Source organism: Ruditapes philippinarum, unplaced genomic scaffold (assembly GCF_026571515.1).
Source record: "Ruditapes philippinarum isolate M1 unplaced genomic scaffold, ASM2657151v2 ctg407_1_1_1_1, whole genome shotgun sequence".
NCBI lineage: Eukaryota > Metazoa > Mollusca > Bivalvia > Venerida > Veneridae > Ruditapes > Ruditapes philippinarum.
The window spans coordinates 312,718-338,804 of NW_026857632.1; the positions used below are offsets into that span (position 1 = coordinate 312,718).

The 26,087-nt window shown below is 30.8% G+C and overlaps 1 protein-coding gene across 1 annotated transcript in view; it reads right to left on the minus strand.

The window, feature by feature from the left end:
* Positions 1-14,934: 14,934 nt before the first annotated feature.
* LOC132750424 (uncharacterized) overlaps positions 14,935-26,087 on the minus strand; it is a 40,393-nt gene continuing 29,240 nt past the window's right edge. Inside the window, exons 5-8 of the mRNA XM_060740407.1 lie at positions 24,833-25,000; positions 22,315-22,506; positions 21,206-21,302; positions 14,935-18,939 (exon numbers count right to left, since the gene is read on the minus strand). Coding sequence (XP_060596390.1) covers positions 18,792-18,939; positions 21,206-21,302; positions 22,315-22,506; positions 24,833-25,000 — 605 coding nt within the window. The 3' untranslated portion in view covers positions 14,935-18,791. The remainder of the gene's footprint in view (positions 18,940-21,205; positions 21,303-22,314; positions 22,507-24,832; positions 25,001-26,087) is intronic.

Sequence of the window (26,087 nt, forward strand, 5' to 3'; positions counted from 1 at the left end):
CTTTGGGCATTGATTGAAATAAAATGGCAAGAAAATAGTGATAAAGTAAACCAGAATATATACGTTATCTTAGGAGTTGGTTTTTTCTCTGATCAATCAACCTTTTTAATTGCACCGTACATTTATACCAGAGCCAACATTAACATGGCGTCATTAAGGTCATGAAGAAGCTGACCAGTCTATTATCGCTGATAAATAACTGGGTCATTAGCATTATTATTTCTCATAGAATCAAAATATAAAACAGTTGACAAAAGGAAACCAGCTAGTGCATGAGAACCTATTTGCTGTTGTTTTAGATTCAGTCGGTGGTGTGATCTGAAAGCTGGTTTGCGTCCATTGAACGCCGCCTTTCCTTGTTCATCTTGTTTTTCATATTTTGTGAAACTGTATGGGGAATAAAAATAAAATGGATTTTAATGATTTTGAAACGCACATTTATTTTAGTTCTTGGTTGGTATCGTTCTTTCTTACCGTATGCAACTGTAAAGATTATTATCGTTTATGTGTTATTAAATTTATGAACGATCATAAGAGTTATGTTTTATTAAATTAATAAAATTTTAATTTGGTAAAAAAATAAGCTTATGTTGATTTAAGCTTTAGATTTTGTAAATGATACTGAACTTGGTAATTTATTTTTCTAAAAAAAGACAAAAAAAATCTTCGTCATGTTAGGACACTTAAGATGCATCATAAATGTTACCGGAGAATTTTGAAAAGAATTATGGCAAGGTTGCAGTAGTAATATATAGCGTTCAACCCTAATAAAGTTATGTATTTTATACATTTACTTTCAACATTATTGTTAGCATCAAATTGCTGAGGAAAAGACAAGAACTGTCTAAGAATAGGAGTGCATTTGCGATTCTTCTACAAATGTGAGGTTCTGGAATTTTTATCCGGTACACTTATAATTTACATTGTATTGCTTACGTTGAATCCCCTGCCAAATTTTAATGAAAATAAAAGAGCTTTAAATGAATCTTCGGTAGAAATAACCAAAATGCGATCATCTGGTTTTTTATTGTATTTAATGCCTTTGACTTAATGTTCATGTTTACAGAGAAATCATCTATCTTCATTTTGGAAAATAATGATAAGATGGAAACTTCTGTTTATTTCACTGTAAGAGTCCTAAAAAAATAAATGAAAAATCCAATAATCAAAAACGTCGAATGATACAATTCTGGTTAAAGACTTATTAAAATACAAACTCCGTGTAACAATGTAACATCTTTTTTGTACGTTAGACTTCCTTCAAGCAGGTTTTCATTGTTATTTCATTTATTATAATAAGTGATACTTCATTTTTAATGAATTAGTTCACATTTACTTAGTATACAATGTAACAGCAGCTGCGAGAAGATTTTCGTGCAAAAGCTCTAAACTGACCATTAGTTTTATTATTGTTTAAGTCTCCATTACTTCGTCAATAGATGAAGCTTTTTGCCTTTTGGCGTTTGGTCGAATATTTGTTCTTTGTAAATATTAATCAAACAAAGCCTAAAAGCGAGCCCTGTGATCTAATACATTTCACTATTACGACAATTTTATAAATCCATCGCCGGCTTTATACTTTTTACTACACATTTTATTATTACAATGCACTTAGAACTAGAACTGCACAGTTTTGGCTGCACAATACACTTAAAACTACCAGAAACTGTATTTATTTTCGAAATACGGCCATGTTATGTTTTATATGATATCTAAATTGAATGCACCCGTCAAAGAACATAAACTTACTTAACATATTTAAAGTTTATGTAATTCATCAAACGATCGTAAACCAATCTCGGGAAAACGTTAGTTCCCTTAACTTAGCAATTGGATTAATTGTAATTGGCATTGGGTTCTGAATGTCAATTTAAATGGGAATCATGATAAGACAGGGAACCAGAAAAAAACTGCTTCCGACGTGCTTTGGTAAACAATAGTGCAGGAGCATGCTGACACTATTTTCTGGCGTGCTCCAAATATAATAGGACATGGAACCAAAATAACAGCATGCACATTTATTACCCATAATGTTGCTCTTCTTCCGGCAACATTTTTCAAAACCGTCACTTGAAAATACTTGCCTTACCATAATGCTCAAATTTTGCACAGGCGCTAGGGTGTCGCAATTAAACTTCAGTATTTTTGTTGACATTATATCATGCAATACAATCACATTATACTTTAACATCTGCAGGCAGACAACTGATTTATCATAAAGTATGTTTTATTCTGATCAAAATGTGGAAAGTATGCAAACACTAAACATTGATAATATCTTGAAAAATAATCAGAGTGAAATAGGTTTGCATGAACTTTTGTTATTGCCAGTTTGAACAATAGAGGCTTTTTTAGACAGCGTAATGTAGATGTATAGAGCGTGATTATGTTTTATCATTTATAAACATTGACAGACACTTATTGTGATAAGGTAAATATCATAATAAATGTTTTAGTTTTACAAGACGAAATGCGTAAATAAATAATCTTAGAAAATATTGATTTTGGACATAATTTTAGCACTTTCATTAAAACAAGCAACGATAACAAGAGTTAGGATTTGGAAATAAATCAAACAAAAACACAACACATAACACACACAACAAAATAATTATAATAGTAAGGTTACAGTTATACATAGTTTTCCATCCTTAATAAGCTTTAAACAGCAATTCGCTGTGTAGATGACAAAGTCTGTATAATAATATGAGATCAGTTGCTGTACTTGAAATGAACAGTTGGTAGAACCCTTGTTTGCTCCTGGAATTTGTATCCGGTACATTTGTAATTTACATTGCATCCACTGGCATCATTCAAATGCTGTTATTTTATAAAGTGTAGGTAACACAGCTTTGAAAGAATTATTACAATTATAGTTTTTGAGACCACTTCAGTAGACAGTACCAACAGTGCAGATTATGATCAGACGGCACAGGTATGTTAATTATGGTTTGCACTGGCCGAGTCGAACGAGTCTTCAGGTTAAAGTTTCAAATAATAATTTAGAAATTCTTTAATAATATTTGTTTAAATGGGCTGATTTCTATCGAAACAAGTGAAAATATATTTGTTCTTATTTTTGTTGCTTCAGCCACGTTAAATTTAAAACATATTTTGTATACCAGCGGAATAAACCGTCAAATTGAATAAAGAGAAGATATTTTAAATGGAAATAAGTGTTAACTCTAAAGGTGTACAGTCTTATAAGGTTTTATAGAAAATGAGACAGTACGATCCTTTAAGTTGACTTTTGTGAGACATTTTATTGCCTGTGTAGGCCTTATGGCATTAAATTGTCATCTAAATAGAGGTTAAGTCGGTGGTAACTTCAATATATTTGTCGGTACAATCATTCGTAATAATAATGTTGTTTTGGCTTCATTAGTATAACCTAATTTGGTACATACGTTTTTACCCGTGAATAACGTCAGTAGTTCCCATTTTAAACTGATGACGTTATGAAAAATGCGTAAAAAGATTAATATGTTGTTTTGATGAAATACGTTATGCATCATGACCTTTGAAAGGGAATATTCTTCACGAAATAATATCTTTAAATACCTTGCCATTGACCACTTGGCCTGTTTTTCTTTTCTCCTTTATTATTGATGTTTGTTTCAGTTTGTTTGATTTAAGTCAAGGTTTTGATTGTAGAAAAAAGTTGTGTCCTAGAATCTATATATTGATATGTTTCTGCTTGTAATCATGCAATTCGTGTCTGTCATCGATTAAACTTTGATAATATATTGTTCTGAGTTAATGAATTATAGTTCATTACTTATGATGCTTACGAGTATACGTGTGTGTTTATTTATATGATCGCATGTATGAATGTTTTGATATGAATATAACCTGCATGCTTTTTTTTAAAAAAAAAGGAAAAAGGGCATTCTGTTCTGCAACTTTTAACAATATTTTTACAATCATTAATTAATATCGGGCAAACTTATGTTTTCATTTGGAATGTAGTAACACAAATTTTACTAATAATAAGCTGAAATTACCAAATTAAAAAAAAAACAATATGATAAATAAGATAATTAATTTGAAACATAATTAAGTATAGATTAATATATTTTAAATTAGTGTTAAACTACACAAAAGTTGCTATACATTAAAGTGATATATATAACCTGAAGCGATAAACGATGTTAGCTCAACAATCAACCTGCTGAGTAATATCACATATGTCACATTTCCAGACGATCATTTTTCAGCGGAAATTAAAAACGAAAAACAAGTCCTACATTCTACATTTCTGCAATATGTCATTGTCCTGTTCTAAGTTATTTGCTTAGAAATAAAATAAAGTAATTTCTGTTAATGACATTAGAACTTGCATTATGTTGGATGCCATCTTCTGGTTATCAAAATGGAAACCGGTATTTTGCTAAGCAACATTGCTATCAATGCCATATATTTGACGGGCTAGTCTTCCCATGCAGTTTCTTTGTAGTACTTTAATCAAACATTATGTTCATAACATATATCGTGATTTCATGTAGACACTTTATTATCAAATCAACTGTGATTTCTATCAGATACGTCAATAAATTGTGTTATTAAAGGGCTTCATATGGCAACATAAGTGCAGTACAAAACCGAGTTAGATGTTTATTATTTAATTTAATTCGCTGTTAGTGTTAAACTTTTACAGATTTGATAAGAAAATACGTATTTAGCAGGGTTGAGAATACATAAAAAAAATAACGCCTACAACTTGTATTGCAGCAAATCACACCCAACGCTAATGAAGTAACACTTCCAATTTCCCTAGTTAAAAATGCTTGCTACATAACAATTAAACAACATTCTTTGACAAAGTTAAAATAGTGACATTAAACATAACAAATTGAGGATGAAATATGTTCCACTTATATGGCTTTTGATCCTGTTCAATGAAAGACACGTAGAAAAAGCATTACAGTTTCCTTATTAAGTTTAGACTTTTGATTGATTCATTGTTTAATTACTTACTTGTTGAATAAAGGAAAAATACCGTGATTTTTTAAGACATTAAACGTTCAAGCACGCACTTTGAAATTAATTTATTGAATGATTTCGTAAAGTAAATCAAATCATACTTTTATTGCTAAAAAGTTCTAGAGTTTAACCTCTGTCTTTTAGAATTAAAATTGCTGAATACATGTTAAGATAAAATTGTTTAAAAGTTTCTAAAAAAATAAAACTTTGTCAGAAAGTATTTCGTTTTCAATGGCTTAACAAACACACGATTATTTATGTTAAATTCAATAAATATAATTATAGTATAAAATGACTTGCTAGATATGCCAGTAGTTATTACTTTTAAAGATAAGTATCCAGCTATTCTTAATAATAACGTGTTTATAAAACATGACCCTTCTTATCGTTTGCATTTTTAAAATGTGATCAAAATACTTTAATTATGTTCTGCATTTAAAGCTTTTCTGGATTGTTTCGGAACAATAATTATACTTTAGAGCAAATATGCCCGATGAATGAATTTAATCTACTTCTTAAAAACGTTTTTTTCTGAATCATGTTATAGTTTTAAAAAAGGTACACATTGCCGTATAACCTGAACCATATTTTGCTTTTGGTGCATTTTATTAAAGTATTTTGTACCGAATTTAAAATACTACTGTATGTACGAACTTTCTACTTTTATGACAAATAAGTTTACATTCAGTACTACTTTCTTCAGATGATAAACATCTAACATTCTGTCAAACCCGTACCTTAACGTTATAAAACGCATGTGTAGTCTTTCTACAGAAGAAAATAATATCATTCGTTTCAAGGGACTAATATGCTTTTGAGTTTATTTTTTTTGTGACCTTCCATTTTAAAACATAAAAAAGACATTAATAGCGAACCATACTGTTATTAAGCCAAATAGAAACGGGCGTAACGATGTTGCAAATGGTATTGTGTTCCCTTTACACTGAGCCTATACAATAATTGATGACTAAGGTATTAACTTACACGTCGTTTATTTCTTTATTACTTCTGTGTGCTCTATTTCACTATCAAGCTTGCATTATGCGAGGTTTAAATGCATGTATGTATTAATGATATTGATTTATCATAATACTACTTCAATTTATGTATTTACTTAATCTTTATATTTCTCTTTAAATTTTAAAAGTAACAATTACACTTTATCATTTTGCAAAATACAAATAAACGTAGTTTAATTCATTTACAAAGTTCATTAGTATCTATTGTAAAGTGAAATTAATGAACAACTTTAGTATATGACACAGTAAATAACTTGAATTAATGTACCAAAGGATATTCGTTAATTTAGAAATGATTAAGTAACCAATTCGTTTATTATAATCTACATTGTTCATTTTATATGATTGTTATTTGCATTCCTTCAAAAGGATCACCAGATCAAACATTCCAGATAGGAAAATATTTTAATAAGCATCTAAACATACATAAAGCATAGGGTTTCTTGTGTTTATATACATAATATACGTTAAATAGCCAGTAAATCATATTTTCTTGGCAAAAACATTTGACGCCGTCTGTGACCTATTCAGAATGTCGATCCCGCAACGTTTGTTGCCTTTTTCTACTCGATCTAAAAGTTATGATATTCACTTCTTTCTGCTGAAGGGACCAGAGATCAGGTTTGGTAGTTCGAGTGATCGGTGTCCGAGCGATCGCAGGTAGAATATGTATATAGACACGTTGCCGGGACTAATCAATGAGGTCAAGCGAAGGGAGATATTCCAGCGAACCGAGTTCGAGCAAACAAAGTCCAACCGTATTTATAACGTTAATATAAATATAAACTATTATTTGTGTCTGATGGCAAAATTGAACCTATCAATTGGTCATAATGAACTAAAATCTTAAAAGGCAGTACAATGTATTGGAATGTGAATTTGATGTATAATAATTGTAAGGAATCTAAATAAGACATTTAGCTTCTCTATAGTTTCTACGTTCATCTTAGAATTTTATACATGTATCATAAATGTAGGAAAATAGGTTAATGAATTTATGACCTGGTAATAAAGTCGTCACTTAAACAATTATGCTTTCAAGTATTAGTTATTTAAGAGCATAAGTATATAAATGCTTACATTCGTCGAATTTTTAAGAAGGTTAACGAACAATCTGACCTATCTTTTACAATGAGCACCTGCGACTATCAATTAAAATGTCGAGATGATGTTCAGGAAGTTACTATTCGTATTATCATTATTCTATTTCTTTTCAGTTGATAATTTCTTGCAAATACCAGCTCATTAGCAGTATTGCTAGATATAAGTCACGAGGTTAAGATTTAGTGTAATTACGAGAAATTTTCATAATATCATACTGTTCACAATATGAAATTTAATCAGTTTTGTATAGACATTAAAGCAAGGCAAGAGTGTAATGATGCCCTTCTATCGTTCATTTGAGATACATTGCTAGAAAGGGTCACACATGTCAAGTAATTTTTCAATGATAATATAAGTAGTGAGGTCACATTGGGCTTTTCATTTTTTACTCAAACTGCATTAATTATAAGATGTTTATATAAGCGTCTGCTACGAAATGTTTCATACCAAATATCTAAGCTCTTGGCACTGTGATTTCACACTAGAAGACTTAATTTAATATAGTTCACTGTACTGTGAAGGTCTATAAAAACTAAGGGACCCCGTCAGGGTCAATAGTAACATAAATTGGGCATAATCTATATAACTTTAGAAGACGACTATAAAATATCTAAAATCACTTTTATATTTGTATGTGTGGTGCAGAAGATTTGCAGATTTCTTTCCCTATACAACTCAATATAAATCAATGAGGCCATTTGTATCCTTTGGGGCATTACTTATATAATGTTAGAGATGTCCACTAGACAATGCAACATGCAAAGGCAATCTAAGCTTTTTACAATGTAGTTTCGAGCGGGCCAGTTTTGACTCCATTGCATTTGTTGAAATTTACAAGGTGATTCCTCATGCAAAATTTCTTAAATCTCGGCATTGTCTTTTCAGATAAGTACACTCTTTGGTCTTTTATTTGTATAAGTATCATAATTTAATAAACTAATTGACTAGTTTGTGCTAGTAATTTACATTTAAGCAACGAATCATGTTTAAGTACAATAAAAATATCCAAACAGGTGAAAGTTCATTTTCTGTCAATAGCACTTTTCTTTTTTTCTTTTTCTTTCTCTTTGAATGATTTAAGTTACACTTTTGCTCTGATTACTTCAAACGAAAGAGCATTATAATTCATTTTAGTTTTAAAAAAATACGAGAATCATATAAAAAAACTAGGACTATCTGCAAGGGACATTTAGAATACAATAAATTTAATTTCCCTGCATTATTACAAGTGATGCCAATGTTACCAAAATGTGTGTGGATTCTTTTACATTGGATTAGTTCGTGCTTCGGCTTTTCAAAACAAAACAGTTAAGTTTATGAAGGCTTTTAATACTTAAGTGTGTGTATATCCTGTTCCATTGAGCACCGTCCCTTTTTACCTAGATCATCATTTGTTTGTAATCATTTTTATAGTTGTATTATTCCTTTCTATTTCATTGTCGTAAATTGTAATTTTTTCTATCCATGCCATGACATTCTTCTGTTCTTATATAGTTTTATTTACGTGATAAATCAATTCAGAAATATGCATTTTATGTTTATATTGTCAATGTAAGTGCATGTATTTTTCTAAATTAAGCAGTATAATCATGATCATGCGTGACATTGTCTAATTTTAAACTCTTTTGTTCTAATTTACTTCATACAATATCCATAAAAGACTGACATCATGATTTATGTATATACTTCATGATTTGTGTTTGCATAATTTCCAAATTATGCTTCTAATTAATGCGTCTGACGTGTTCGTTAGCGTTTCATTGAAAAAATACCATTTCATCTCAAAGTCGAGATCTTTAGTATTACAACAAAGTTAAGGTAACAATATAATGAAGATTACCATCATTTTTGTATTAAATAGTGTAATCACTTGGTATGTAAAGGCATTTAGCAAAAATGGTATCAGTGATTGCTGTGCATTAATTTCAATTAAGATCACTCATTCTGCGTTTGAAATACCCACGTTTTGTATGCACGAGAAATTTCGTGCAATTAGATGCACAGTTAAAGCATACTTATCGCTATATTGACTCATTTAGCCATCTTAGAACTGTTCTTTTATCTGTTATTTTACCTTAGATAAATGTTCCTTTCAGTCATGATCTAAAACCTGAAACCTTCATTCACCTACATACATGTATTTGGCATCTCTATCTACAGTCTGTAATGTCTGAAAACCTTTGACTCTGACTTTAAAAAAATCACTTCACGTCAAACATATTCAGGTTGCAATGCGTAGTGTAAATCGGAGGCAGTAGGATCTCTATAGAACTGTATTGTATTGTATGACAAACATTAAAAATGATACATTTTTGTAACTCACTGGAACAAAACATTAACGTAATGGGAAGTTTCTTTTGTCTAATATATAACAGTAGATGCAACTTTCAATTTGGTCTTATAAATAATGTAAAACGTAAGTTACAAGGTGAGACGGTCTCATTTTGTTAATATCAATTGTGGCTCCGACTTCTTGAGATCAAAACAAGCATTATTATTTCAAAGAAGTATCGCTTTACTTTAAATGCGATGGTATATTCACCGTATTTTCCCCTGGGTTTCAAATTTATTGTCATCTTACTGAGTTGGAATTTCATAAAATCCGCAACGTTTTTTTTAAATATATAATTGATTTATGTATGAACAGTAATGTCGAAAAATATTTCAACAATTTACTGTTAAACGTTTTAAGTTCTTTTTATTTCCGCATGTTTCAAATCATTTCAAACAGCTTGTAAAAATATTATGTATACAGACAATTAAATAACTACACAGTTTGAAAAAAGTTATTACTTAAACGTGTGAAATAATCTTAAAATTGTAAGCTGTTTTTGAGTGTTTAAGACAAATGTGTATCTTTCATGGCATAAATCTACCATTTGGTAAAACAATTGATAAAATAAAGTAATGTTAATACCATTTAACACAATTCAAATCATATTACAATCGACTCCGCTTATAACAGACTCAATGGGACATTTAGATATCGTTCGTTATATCCGAAGTTCCCTAAAAGCGAAGTAGCAACAACTTGCTGACTTGTTTGGGTGGGTAAATTTGCCGTGAAAAAGGCATACCTGTCACTGGTTACCGGTATAATTGGTATTTTACGGCAGCGGTAATTTAATGCGGGTCATTTTATTGAACAATATATTATGTACATGGTACATGTATTTAGACATGTAGTACTTGTCTATAAAGTGCTTACCATTTGTATTCTTTTACTATTTGTTTGTTATTGTTTGGTTAATATTGCAAACAAAAAATCTGTTATTTTGGTAATTATCGGGTATTTACAGCAATTTATCAACTGTGGGTACGAAATACAACAAGTAACAAATTATGTTATGAGAACATTTTAACAAAATCGTTATTCTTACCCGTGCTATCACTCGATTGAATAATTATCGGATAGCCGTATTCATGTACTGATCTTAATCGAGAGCATCCCGATATTTCAATAATAACAGTTTGTTTTAACGGAAGAAATTTACATGTTTTTCGCCGTTTGAAACTTGACAAAATAGTTCGCTATAGCCGACAATTCGTTATAAGCGAGTACGTATTAAGCGATGTGATTTAATGTAAAATAAAGAAGGAATAGGCCGGGGTTATCAGATTTAGTTCGCTATTAACGATAATTCGTTATAAGCGAGTCCGTTATAAGTGGAGTCGACTGTATATTACACTCATGAACATCAGCTTTAACATGATTGTTTACATAAATTTGTCAGTTCAGCCTTTTTTAAGATGCAAAACCATTAATACATTTATCGTTATCCGATTCAAAATGATATCTTATGTATCAGAAAGTTTGACTAGATTAAAACACAAGAATTAGAAAAAAAACTCGAAAAGTAAAATTTGTTGAAGTAAACAAGGCAAATACACTGACTAGACAATGCAAGGAATCTGATATATTTAAACGAAATTATCTCTTCAGAAATTAAGTGATAAAATATATAGGAAAGCGATGGGAGTAATCTATGAAATATGTGTATTAGCAGATGTTCGTTAATTTTAATATGAAAACGTAGTTTCAAATACAGACACAAGCAACATTTATTATATTAATACATAGATTTAATGCTGTCTTAACATTTATTTTCGGAAGATTCTAACTTATATGAACACTTTGATAATATATTTTTGAAATTAATGTAAAATTTAAAAATAACATTGCCTTTCATTTCTGTCTGTTATTTCAGGTGGTCATAGTTTTATTTCTGTAGATGAACTGTACGATTAACCATACTGAAGCTGCATAGATATTTATCAATTTCAGGTTTAACGTATTCAATGACGTTTTACGTAGTATTAACACAATAGAGTTAAAATAGCCAATTTCCAAATTCATCGGAGGTAGACCTCAGGTGCTCCTCAGTGAATTATTTAAGGCACACCTGAGTAAGACCAACGAAACACTTACGCAATGCTTTAGATAAAACCTTATTTCGAAACACATGAGTGCATGTATCGAAGACATCCCGGTATTGAATTGTACCTAATCCGTTGTAGTCTAGGAAAAAAAGTCTGATCATTTTGAAATGCCCTCATTTAAGGTATGCACAGCTTGTTTGTTCATATTTATGCGTATTTAAATACATCTGTGTAGTTTTGTGTGTTATACGATGACACTGAAAGTTGTTTTCTTTGTTTCATTCAGGACTTTATTTCTGGGCGAATGGGCGGAAGGATATCAAATGTACTAATCGCCAGCAGACAGTAACGAATAAAGTGTACGTACATCTTATGAATTAAGATTTCTGAAAAAAAAAAAAGATATGGCTACTGTATAATATTTCGGACATCGTTTGTTTGGAAAGTGTTGATATTTAAAGTTGAAAACAGTATATAATTTATGAAAGATAGATAGTGGAAAATCAAGAATTAAGTATCAATTGTGAGTGATTTACTATAGAACTTAGAGTACGGCATTTTACTAAGCCGACTTTATACTGAATCTTACACTGGTTTCCCGTATAGACCGATATATCAAGCAGATCTAGATTTTTGCACTGAGTCTCAAGATCCCTAGCACACATTTTTGTAATAGTACAAATCTGTTTTTCGTGTAAAACATCCCCTAGGCGGGGAACATTTTTTTCAAAGTCTTATAATTCTTTCATTGCTGTGAACTGTCGTTTACCTTTTTATCTTGATGTACCTATGGCATAATAAAAGGTTATCATGATTATTATGATGGTGTTTCAAAATGATAATGGGTATGTATATGTTTTTGTATGATTAATGTATTTAATTAGACGATGCTTTACTATATAGTAAACAGCAGGTGTTCGGTTGTAGAACCAGGGAAAAGTATTTTACCCCCGTTGGTAAATTACTTTGTGTTATACCTCTTTCGAGTTGTAATGGAATATAAATATTATCAGGGCAATGAACCTATGAATGAGTGTGTTCCAATTCTTAAAATATGTAAACAGTATCAACAAAGAAGGGTGTAATTCATTGAACGCAACCGTCAATGCGACCCAGAAACATAGGATCATCGTAAAGGAGCCCAGCGGGATACCAGACAAAACATTCAATTTGTCAAATGTACTTTATTTGTATACAGTTACAGACGTATTCGAGTACTGATGACACTACATTTGATCAAAATATACGTATCATACTGATAAATGATCAAGACATTGCAAATGTAATGTTTAAACAGCTATATTCTTAACCTGCGACATGATGAACAGCGAGTGAGCTACATATAATTACAAGACATAATAGGTCTGCTTTGTGTAATAGGTTTTCCAACAACCTGTTTAGATATTTCAGGCGCATCAATTATCTTATTTACATATATAGGGACAAAAGCGCTGAACTTCAAACAAGAGCTAATTTAGAAGCATTTAATATTTCTTTTGTATCGGTAGATAAATAACACAAATGTTTGAAACATCAATTTAGATTACCATTTAACACACGTGTTCTATATGTTTGGAATTGACCGAACATTCCCTAGAAATGCTTCATTTTTGTTTCCAATTTTAAAGATATTCTGGTATAGTTTTGTTTAAAAGATACTAATTGGACAATTACCTGAACCATGATTGCCTTTATTCATAAAAAGTACAGTTATAGTGATTTATTCTAATCTTGAATGGAAGTAAAATACTAATATCTTTAGATTTTTATACGTTGATGAAAAGAAATTTACTTCGTCGCTAGACTTTCAGGCGATAAGTATCTATCATGTTTTAAAACAATGAAACACTATAAATCTACGTTGCCTTTTACACTGAAGCAAATCATAAACAAATAGTTTCTGAGGCATAATATCTCTTTAAGAGATGCTTTTTGTTAAATGAAATACCAACACAATACCTCGCAAAAGTATTGATCGTATATTAAGAAGTGAATCTGATCCTTCCATATGGGGATTTGCAAAGCTTGGTGTTTACTTTTCCATTAAGAATGAATGTAACTTTATTTCTGGAATTCATGCATGTTTATTGACAATGCAGTATGAATGATTTTGTAGGCGACATGCTTCTATCCTAAGATGTTTACAAAAAGAAATAAAACATATCAAATACTTCACAAAACTAGAATGACAAAGCCGAGATGCTATAGTTTACAACTGACTGCTGACATCTTCAATAAGTTTAAAATAGATATAGGCAGAATTGATAAAATATCTTTGAGGAAAATATAACATTTAATATAAACCTAAGAAATTAGGGGATATTTATTTAAACATATTTAATTTACATGAATGCAATGATTTTTATTAACGATTTTTTTGGATTGACCAGCAATGGTGTCATAAAGAAACATGACCACAGTAGACCTCAAACCTACGAGCTTTGAGTTGTCAAGGAGACTTATTAGCCACTGCATCACCGTTTTCTTCATGATGAAAATAAAACATTATTTGTCATCGTCTAGAAACGATTAAGTGCATTTAATAGATATAGGAATGATATATATGTGGAATACGATACTACTAAGCGCATCACATTTTACGAGAAATATCAAGTTGTACATTTTATGTAGATATAGCTTTTGTGAAATATGTTATATGATAAGATTATTATCTTAACGCAACAGAGTCAGTCGAATACAATTTAATTTCTGTTGTTTTTATGTTTATTTATTAAAACATTGTTAAAGCTTTCATTGAATTATATACCAGCTTTTATAATATTTCATAAATGAGTATTGTTGAGCAATAGGAGAATGTATAGCTCAAATAGTTCCAAATTAAAATCCAGATTTCTTTTCATTTTTCATCCTTTTTAATATTACAATCAATTTGATATATTTAAACGTTTTTACAAAACAACAGCGGATGTCTCTGAAATTGAAAACTCACCAAGTTACTGTTTAAGTGACAAATTTAGCTATATCCAGTTCTTGAGGGATGATTGACGGTAACATGCAATAAACACTACCGTCCATGAACGGACTTGATCAAACCGAGCCTGCATTTTTATCAGTTATATTGTTTTGAGCTTACTTAAAATATTCCGCGTTACACTATTGTGCAAAGGTCGCCTTTTTCACGCCACTTAATAGGTAAACTGAAATTACATTTAAAAGACAAACAAACCCAATCTCCCTAAATATGCCTATATCGTTAAATAAGCCGACTATTATTATACTGTCCAACCTCAATTATTCGAAGTGCCGGAGACTGAAAATTTACTTCGAAAAATCGATGGGTTGGAATAATCCAAATCCGAACATAGTGATAGATGAAAACTACTCCACTTGACCATATCGACAATTCTAGCGAAACTTTTCAACACGTCTTATACCGGTAATCAATCGTGAAAAACAAATAAACAACGATCAATGTTAAAAAAATAAATTTATTAACTACTTGCAGTTTATTACCAGGTTCTGTAGCACAGGTTAATATAAACATATAAACATGCACATTAATAACATTGCTGTCATCTTCCAGCATGTCGGACAAAGCGAAGGATTTTAATGATAGACATACATGCATGCATTACAAATGTATTCAAAATTATACAAACAATATCAATATAAACCGTCCAATTAATAAAATAGTTTATTTTCATTTGTTTATTTTTCATTCATCAATTAAAAAATCATTATTTTGAACACTTTGAACCGTGCACTTAATAGCATACAATTAATGTTCGGTACACGCAAATCGTAATTATCATGGCTGTTAGAAGTTTTTCTGCCAAGTTTTTCACAATGTGGGACGGTCAGCGAGTCAATCAGCGCCAGTTAGTCTGGCTTCAAATAATAGGTGTGCAATTCTTACATAATGATATAATCGGGACCGAAATTTTACTTTGAAAAATAGGAGGTATTCAGATAATGCATTTCGAATAATACGTTCATATTTATATCAATCTATACAGAGACGAAGACGAAACCGTAGATCTACTTTGGATAATGCCGGGTATTCGAATAATGGGTTGTCGAATAACCGGAGTCGGACTGTAGTTAATAAGCAGTTCTAGTAAAACAACTACAACACTGTCATGTGACAATTTTTATTGTCATTGTGAAGTGCAGCAAGACGATAAATCAAAATAGAAATCCTTGAAAAGCTTCCCGTTTAAGAAGCACATCAATATCAGTACAGCATGTACAATACGTTCTGCTTTTCGTTACAATACAGGCATTTACACAAACAAAATCTTTATAGTGGCATTAAAAGTCAATAAGTCAAATTGTTGTTCGAAAAAAATGCTGAAAAACCGTTACTTTTTTTTCTTATTTATTTCTTTTTAATTTGTTGTAAAAATATGCAAACTGTTTTAAATTCAATAGCAACTTACAAGCAAAATAAAAAATATTGTATGATCAGAAGTAGTTGATGCGTACATTGTAATTCCACGTTCGTTCAACAAAATCGAGACAAACCAGACTTAATCAATAACTACCTATTGTTCTCTTACTTACATGTAGTTTCCTTGTTTGTTTAATTGGGTTGTCACAGCGATAGATAATAGGTCACATGGTGACGTTCCAGATTTACTGGTTGAGGAAGACGTCAGGTGCATTTCCGTGCATAATTTCAGGCACGATCGGGCACCTTAGTAGAACCACAGACGTTCAGGCTTACATGTAGAGGTATGAAAAAATATTACTATAAAGATAGAGATAACGGTCTGTAATTCACATTGTTTCTTGGATTTTTAAACTTTCAAGTCTCCTTCTTGAACACATATTTGATACTTTAACTTGTAAAACTTGAAGGTAATCATTCAAAATTAGTCATCTAAACCATGAAAAGCCAAATAAGGTTACAAGCCCCTATCGTCGGCTAAAGCAAATTAAAAAAAAATGAAGTGGTAAATTTTTGGAAAAGAATAGAAACCATTCTTAAACGAAAAACTGTTATCGCTATATATGTTTTAAATATTCTTAGACTACATATTAAAGTGACATAATGCCCATCCAAGGGTATATAGTGAGTAAATGTGTGAAAATCAAAATATGTTTTCATTTTGCCATAATCCCTTTCAATTAAATAATTAAGTTCGCATAAACAATAAATAACACACAGACCCGAATGCAAATTCTGTAAATGTTCGTTAGAATTTACGTATAACGCTTAGTTTATAAAAAGAGTGGGGCAGTCTTTTTAAATTTTAGGCAGATTTATAATTGTATCCTAAACATTTTCCTATAACAACTGTTGGTCAAACACCGTATTGACAGTCAATCTTTTGAGATATAAAGTTAATTTAGCTCAACTTGACTATGAAAATATGAGCATAATGTCACTTTAATGTCTACAGAAAAACCAGTAGGATTATTGTTACAGAAATGTCATTTTTAAAAAAGTTATATCTTTGAACAATAGTTTGAAATAATAAAATGTAATTACATGTACAACAATATTGATTGAGTTGTAATGATTTGCAGACATATTATATGGAATCTGAAGATCATACCTGTGACGTTATCATCTAACATAAGAAAAACTGTGATGAAAAAAACGAAACAAAAAAGATAACCAGGAAACACGTAAGTTTCAACTTAAATTGTAACCGAAAAACGTCTTGTTTTTGCACCTAATGATGTTCTGATACAAATCATTATTTAGTTTAGATCCAATTGATTTAGCTTTGTTTTCATTTTTCTTCATATCAAATCCATATAAAACTTCGTCTAGCCTCGTTTGTATTTCCTGAGTCCAAAATTTCATTTATTATGAATAATTCCTATACTGTTTTCAGAGTAACAACGTGACACTATACATTATTGAATACAATACTGATGTTACTGTACTTGTTCACAACTGCAAAATAAAATACATTCGACTCAATGTACCAATGTTCGTTACAAATTATAGTTTTGACAATTAAGTTCTCTTCCAATATAAGGCAGCATTGTATTCAATATCATTACTTTTATCATCTAGTATCTTTTGACTTAGCTCTTATGTTATACAACTACCATGTTTTGGTAGAATAAATGCACAATACATAACAATGCAATGTTGCAATGTTCCTTGCAAATTATAGTTTTGACATTTATGTACTCGCCCAATATAATGCAGCATTGAATACAATTTAATTTCTTTTATCATGTAGTGTCTTTTGACCTAGCTCTAATGTTATACAACTACAATGGAATTAATACGAATGAGAATATGACAAGATATGATAACATGTTTTGGTAGACTAAATGGTACACCAATATATAACAATGCAATGTTGCAATGTTCATTCCAAATTATAGTTTTGACGTTTATGTACTCGTCCAATATAATGCAGCATTGAATTTAATTTCATAAATATAGGAATACATCACTTATAAAGCGTGAATCCAGAAAATGATTTGTAAACTAAAAATCACACCCATTTTCAGTAATTGATGAAAAACTAATAAACAAACATATTGTAAAACGTCATGATAATAATTGCAATCAAAAAGTGTTTTTTTTTTCATAAAGACATGTCATTATCTATTAGCATTTTATTTGTATGGACACTGAAGTGCAATTATAAATGATAAAGAAAACTTTTACTTTTTAAATATAAAGTTTTATGAAAAAAGCATAAATGACATCAAACGCAAATTCGGTACGCCACAGCCTGAACTCGAAACATGACTTTCTTATATATATTCATAGACGTATATAAGATGTGATTGATTACTTAACGAATGAAAAGTTTTGCATTGCGGTTTTTGTTGCATACCGCGAAACAGTTAATCAGTGTTGGTTATCATCTGACTGTCTAGAATCTCAATCTGCCGCCAAAAGCATATAATGACATAATGATGCCTAATGACGTATTAAGATGGCGCGAGTATTTTTTGGTATTTATAAATTATTCCAGTCGGTAGGAAATGTAACAAACATTTTGCGAAGCTTTGAAAAAGTTAGTTTGCCAAAGTTTGAAATTTAAGGTAGTAATATAATGTTAATAACTTTTCAGTACAAAAAATATATATTATTATAACATATTTGTTGTTATTTTGTCCTTTGTCTAGTAAAGTTATTCATTGGCATCGGTGGTTTGTTAACATTCAATGAAGCAGTAAATAAAATGATTAGAAATTCTTACTAAAAAAGCTTGTTTTACATCGACCAAACATGAATTTCAGCGTCACATGCATATGTTATTAAATAAAAAGTAACTTAATATCAAAGAAAACTGGACATAAAACTGCAAACTGTCATTTTGCCTTAGCCAGATAATTATAATATCGATGCATTTATCACACTAATTATTCATGTCGATCTATAGGTGCGAGTTTGTTTTTCTTCCGGAATGGAATGTGTATTGTGAGTCCAAATATATGCGCATCATTATGATCAATGTACACATGGCCATGTGTGATCCTTTGCTGTGGTGTAATTGCAGGCAATGGAGCACTAAAATGACAAAAAAAAGTTTTATCATGTTAAAGAATGACGCAGTATATAATATAGAGGATATTTGTTTAGTTCAGTGTAAGATCGGAATATATTTCACCGAGTGAGCACCAAATGGTATATTTCACGAGTGGCGCAAAAATAAGCACCATATTTCGATCTTACACTAAACTAAACAAATTTTCTTTTTATTATATGCAAAGAAACGTTTTAAAAAGACATTAAACCTAATACTGAATGAAAAGCGCACCAAATAATAATACAACGTGACGTCATTTACGACGTCACGTCATTAAGTTGGTACCCAGTACTGTGCACGCTGGTATTTCACTGAAACAACGTAAGGGGCTTAAATTCAAAACAGTGAAATTATCAAAGCCGTTATTTCACTGTTTCAAACAGTGAAATTACCAGTTTTATATCACTGATATATTTCTATAAACCACCGAAAAGCATGTAATAAATGAGGTTAATACACGACAAAACACTATCATAACTTAAAGCGCATTTCGATTGATGATAATATTACCCATTTAAATAATACACAAATGTCCTAAAACCTGTTTTTTTATTCTTATAACTTCATTTTTAGACAGCTCTTTTTAGCAATTATCAGTATTGCTACAACTTTTTTCAAGTCTGTATTTGAAAGGTGCGTGACCTTGTCGACACTATACATTTCTTGTGTCACTTAGAAAAAGAGATATATTGTTTACATATGGGATGTAAGGAATTCATTTTCTGATAGTCATCAAATATATTTCTTTTTCATTTATAACTATATATGTGTATTTATGTTTATGAAAATAAAGTATACAAAGAAAAAATAAGCACCAGACTTCCTGATGTAAGAAGTTTGTTATATAGAAACTAAACTAACAAGTAAACATGGAAAACAAAAACCTTTGCTTAGAATGGTGTGAATTACAAAACAATTGATAGATATTTATTTGATTTAAAAAAAAATAAATAAAAACGTATACAAAGTATATGTAGTTACGGTAATGTTTGACAATATGAATAGTACAAAAATGCAATTAATTAAATATACTTCTGCTCAAATGTAATGGTTGTGTTTCTATTTCTGGAATAAAACACTTAACTTGAAGAGTGATACTGAATAACAAAATAACGACTTAATAATATTTTACTATACATTATATAATTATGTATTAAATTATATAATTATAATAAACACCACTTATTTTTCAAAATTGACGTCTTCATGGACATTCCTTCTTTGTAGGTTAAGGCTTCATGAACATTATAGAATACTTGGTCGAAATATCCAGTCACTTTAAGGTGTCTAGATAACTTAGGGGTCTTAGTGTCACGGGCGGGGTCTTTAATGAATAGCTCTGACAAATAAACTTTATTCTGCATTTTTTTTCAACTAACTCAATTCTCCTATATGACATGCTTTTCTCAACCCGCTATGTTATCTCTGTATGGTTGTATTAGCATATCAAAAATAATCCAGATGACATTTAAGTAACACAGACAAATCATTTCGAAAGAGTATAGTTTAATCAAATACCTGTATGTGTAATATGTGTTTGTCAAAATGTTCTCAATTATTATATATACTTTATGTTATGTTAATGTAATCACTTTTGAATAACTGTTCATTATCAAGTGGTGGTAACTTTAAATTCTTCCCAGTGTCACCAGCAGTCTGATTACCAGACACATTCCCAATTGCAAATATACTTAGTTTTTCAAATCTTAAACTTAATTCCATATCCACTGACATTCTTTAAAACAAAACTGATATATTTGCCTGAGGTCATTCCAGTATGGTATCAGAGAACATTTTCCACACATTTCAAGGCTAAATTTTATTGTTAATGCATTTTTGTACTTTAAATGATACTTGCATATGTTTGTAGAAAAACAACATGTTTTACAATTCAAACTACTATGCAAAAAGAGCATGAAGGAGGATGCAAAAGAACATGAAGGAGATTTCAAAAGATACTAAGTATTTTCCCACTCAAGCAATTTTACGTCGCAAAATTCACAAAATGGCTAGGAAAAGGCATATGACCTTAGGCATATTATAATCCTTGGTCGTGAGTTTTCGGCACCGGGCTGCAATCTCAGAATAGGTCATGTGACACTCATTATCAGTTAAATCATATTCGATTTCGTATTATATATATTAACAAGTGTACTTAATATGTTGTTTTTCAAATATTTAGTTCTTTCTTATTATTCTTCAGAAAATAATTCTTTAGTTTAAAACTAAATAATTAGTGTTAATTACCCGGATCTTAAATATGACTCCTTTTCTGTCCCTCGCGGCGGTGGTACAATTGCGGGATATTGCTCTCCTTCGTAGGCAAGGTCTTCCCGGTCAGAATCTAAACAAATTATTCAACTTACACAACGTATTGATATAATCCAACAAAAATAAACTACGTAGATTATATTTAATGAGTGTAGGTTTATTTTTCAATGAGTTCAATAAACACATGAGTTAAATAATAAAAAAAAACCCAAATTAAAGGCTATTAAAATGAAAAACACGTTTTCTTAGACGCGCCTAAAATACAGACTGAGTGTATACTAAAAGTATTATTCAGATCATACTGAATTTTTGAAAATTACATTTAATTTAATAGTTCAAAACTAGGATCACATGAGTCGCCTCACGTAACCCAATTACATGTTGCAGCTTCTGTGTAGCAAGAGGCAGGAAAATAATTAACAGGGCAAGACGCGTACAGATTAAGGGCCATAACTCAATTAAAAAAAAAATAAGAGAAACATTATTATCGGGAGGGGATATTGTTTTGGCGTTGTCCGCCCGTACGTCGCTCCTTCCGACCGTCCGTCAGAATTTCGTTTCCGCACTAGTTCTCTGCAACTACTGGCTGGAATTTAACGAAACGTTATAGGAATCATCAATATCAAAAGGAAATGCGCATATATTCGGCTTGTTTCAGTCAGACACTTTACTCAGAGTTACGACCTTTGAACAGTTATGCAGTATGCATATAGAACAATATTCGTTTGACGATGGACGCCGAAGCATTCCTCTTTGATACAAATAACTCACCCTGAACTTTCAGTTATGGTGAGCTGAAACCATTAGTGAGAGTAAAAAATAATGTAGTTTACGGAAATTCTAAGTTCCAGGTGAGATAATTCTGAAACTATTGTTCTAGAGGTTTTAACTTTGTTACATAAGATGTTGTTAATGATAAAGAACATGTATTTTTAGTTTGAAGTTGTTAAAAAATAAAAAAAGTTATCATAACACTATTTTACAGCTACAAAACTTTTATCATAAACGGACGCCATAAAGTACGCGTGGTGAAGTAAGAGAGTTCTACATATACTTCGTATAATCGAGCTAATAAAGTATATTACTTGTATCTTGATCACGGTTACTGTTTGTACAGCATTTGACAACAATCAACACTATTAGGGCTATTACTACAGCTACAGATAGTACAATAACAGCTATTTTCCATGCTGCAAAATCTTGTCCACCCTGTTTACTTTCATCTGTGTCTGTATCAAGATCCTCTTTACTATCACCGTTACCATAGTTACCATCAGCTTAAACAAGAAAATTAATTACCCAGATTCTCAATAAACATATAATAACATGAATCTTAAGTACTGTTTAATCTTAAGTAGATCTTCCTATTCAATCAGGCAATTTTACTGTCAACAAAAGCCACACAATTTAAATATTGATCAAAATGTAACACTGCAAGAAGCGGTTCCGTGTTGAACTTCTAGAATTACTTCCAAGTATTACAGTTGTGACTCTAAAATTACATGCCCGTTGGGATATTATCCTATATCCTACACATTAAAGAATCCACTAAGAAAATACAAATAATAATGGCTACTTATAGCTATGGCAAAATTTGGTCATTTGACTATGATGGGGTTAAGTTAATTAATGACTGAAGGTCAAGTGTTAGTCTGTTATGCTAAGAGGTCTTATTCCAAGGGTTGTTGTGACCGAGTTTGAAAACAATACACTTAGAACTTATGAATAAAATATGATAAATTTCAAACATTTAGGGATGGCAAGGGAAACGCCGACACGACTGTAAGACTCTATGAACTCTCGACCCCTCGACAACTCAACCTCTGAGACATCTCGACCCATGACACATAGACCCCTTAGTCTCTTAGACCACTTCATTGACTGGACATTTCGACTCCTTATTCTATAATGTACATAAACACGTTATTTAAGAAAAATGCCGTTATTTGTTATCCATAATCATACTTCAAGGTAAGTGTTTTATACAAAAAGAACAGAAGATGTTTAGTCATGATTACATTCAAGTAATGAACGAAATAAATCCGTATATGAAAAACGAGATGAAATGGTTTAGATTAAGAATTTTGAGAATTAACTTTAAGTTGGTTTCCGGCCGAAGGTCAGTCTGTTTTTGATTTTATTTTCTGTACAATTTACAGGGAAGAATTGAATATATGTAAAAATGTAATTGGTCATTTTGAAATTACAATCTGAAATATCGGAATCTGATTTGCCATGATTGTAAAATTAGTAAAATAACATAACGGATTTTTCTGACATGGTATACGCTTCTCATTTTAATTGATCTAAAGAAATGTGGAAACGAACTGTTTACATTAATAAGTTCGTTTACTATCAAGTTAAATTCCAAACACTTAAACTCTGTTGAACCATGCCTTCTCCTTTACATAATATGTTCTGTATTGCCATGCATCATCCTACAGATTAAACGAGTTAACGAGTTATCAATGTTGTCAAACATTAATGAAACAACCACTTAAAATGTTTACTCTCGCGCATGAACATAGCGAAACAGCACATAAGAAAACGAACTTATCCGGTTTCAATGTAATTTTTATATCATGATATTTTTATATCATTTGTATCATGATATTTTATTACAAAAACGCCCAAACTACAATGTGTGGGATAGTAGCTTTGAAATATTTTGCATGTGCCAACATATGTATATGATTTTGATAACGTAAAATAAAATATTTGGCTCAATATCATTATCCCTTATCCCTACGATTCTATGTCCATGTTTCCTAAGATCTGCAAATTAACCTGTTTCAGTTCGACCGAGTATCTTTTTAAAGATACTTCTTGTTATATTTAAATAACAAATGAGAAAAAGAAGAGACTATATGTTTTCCAGCCAATATGTTTTCAATTCTACATATATAAAAAACATTTTTGTTGCAAAATAGTATTCTCGTTTCTTTTTCAACATAATTATTTATGTTAATATCATAAGTATGAGATAATCGCAACTTCGAACTAGAGACAGGTCAATTCAATTTGTAACATTTATTCAGTAAAAATATATAAATATTCATCTCCTATCTTACATACATGTGTTCAACAAGTAACAAATATTAACAAAAATACAGCAATTGTAAATATGAATATAGACGTGATGCACCGATCGCGTATGATGCACCGATTGCGTATGTTCTTACTATGCATTCATTCTGGTCTTGTCTTGGGTCAAAACACAACAAAATATATATATACATTGTAATTGCTATGTAACTAAACATTAAAACAATTAAAAATAATAATTACCTTTTATTTATTTTTTTTTTGATTCTGTTATGAAAATAATTAAAACATTTGATATTTGCCTTTAATTATTTCTCCAACTATTTTACTCGCCTGTTTTGTACATAAATTAATAAGGGGGTCAAAATGTCCTATTAACAAGGATTCGTAAAGAAATGTAAAAAAGTGGTCAAAGGTCCTTGGTTCTCGAAGTTAATTTCATATCCTTAGGGATCGAGAAGTCAATTGGTCTAAATATCTTACTTGCAACTGTAACAATAACCATTAATTTGCTTCGGAAAAAAGTCGAACTTCATACAAATATTCATAATATCTTACCAATACAAGTACTTGTTTCCCATGATCCCGTGTCTAAACATTGGATCGTCAGCGTTGTAGTGTTATATCCGTCTTCACAAATCACATTTGCACGGGCTCCATAAGACGAGTCGTTCTCAACGATTAATGAGGCATTGCCATTATCAATATCAATAACTGAAGCACAATCTAAATAAAACAAGTATGTATATACTTGTACATATTCTTTATTTATCAAATGTGCAAATACGACACGAGATAAACACCAAAGTGTGACCCTGAATGACATTACTGGCATTATGCCAATTACTTTATATTTAAATATTTCGTTCAAGTTTTTGTTTGTTTTGTTTTGGGTTTTACGTCACATCGACACAGTATAGGTTATATCGCGACGTTCCAGCTTTACTGGTGGAGGAAGACCTCAGGTGCCCTTCCGTGCATTATTTCAGGCACGAACGAGCACTTGAGTAGAACCACCGACGTTCCGTAAGCTAGCTGGATAGCTTCCTCACATGAAAGAATCCAAAGTCCCTGTCGGGATTCGAACCAACAGCGGTGATGGGCAAGTGGTTTGAAGTAAACGGCCTTAACCACTCGGCCACGGACGCCCCTTTCGTTAAAGTGACATTTTGCCTAACCAAGTGTATAAATGAGTGAACAGGTGAATAAGTTTTCATTTTGCCATAATTCCTTTTAATAAAAAACAATTATTTCATATAAACAATAAACAACGCGTGGATCCAAACGATTTTTTTTCTTAAATATCCATTAGCATTTTACCTGTAACGTTCAGTTCATAAAAAGAGTGGGCAGTCTTTTTATATTTTAGGCAGATTTTAAAATTTATCAAAAACTTTTTCCAACATGAACTGTTGGTAAATCACCATTTTAACAGTCAATATTTTGAAATATATAGTTAGTTCAGCTCAACTTGAATATGAAAATATGAGCATAATGTCACTTTATATCTCGACAAGGAATTTTATAATCAAATAGAGATATAGGTATATTTTAATCCGGCCAATTGATTTACGAAAATATGATCTCACAAGGCGCGGAGGATAAATAGTAAAATGCATTGACATCAAAAATAAGTAATTTTATAAAGTTATTTTAATGACATTTTAGTAAATAAGAAGTACAATTAAGTTGTCGGGCCATTAATAATATCACATATTAAACCAAATACAATAATTGCATGTTTAATCTTAGATAAGCCATTCAACCTTTTTGGCTCCATACGACAGTCTTGTCATTGTATCGTATTGTTGGC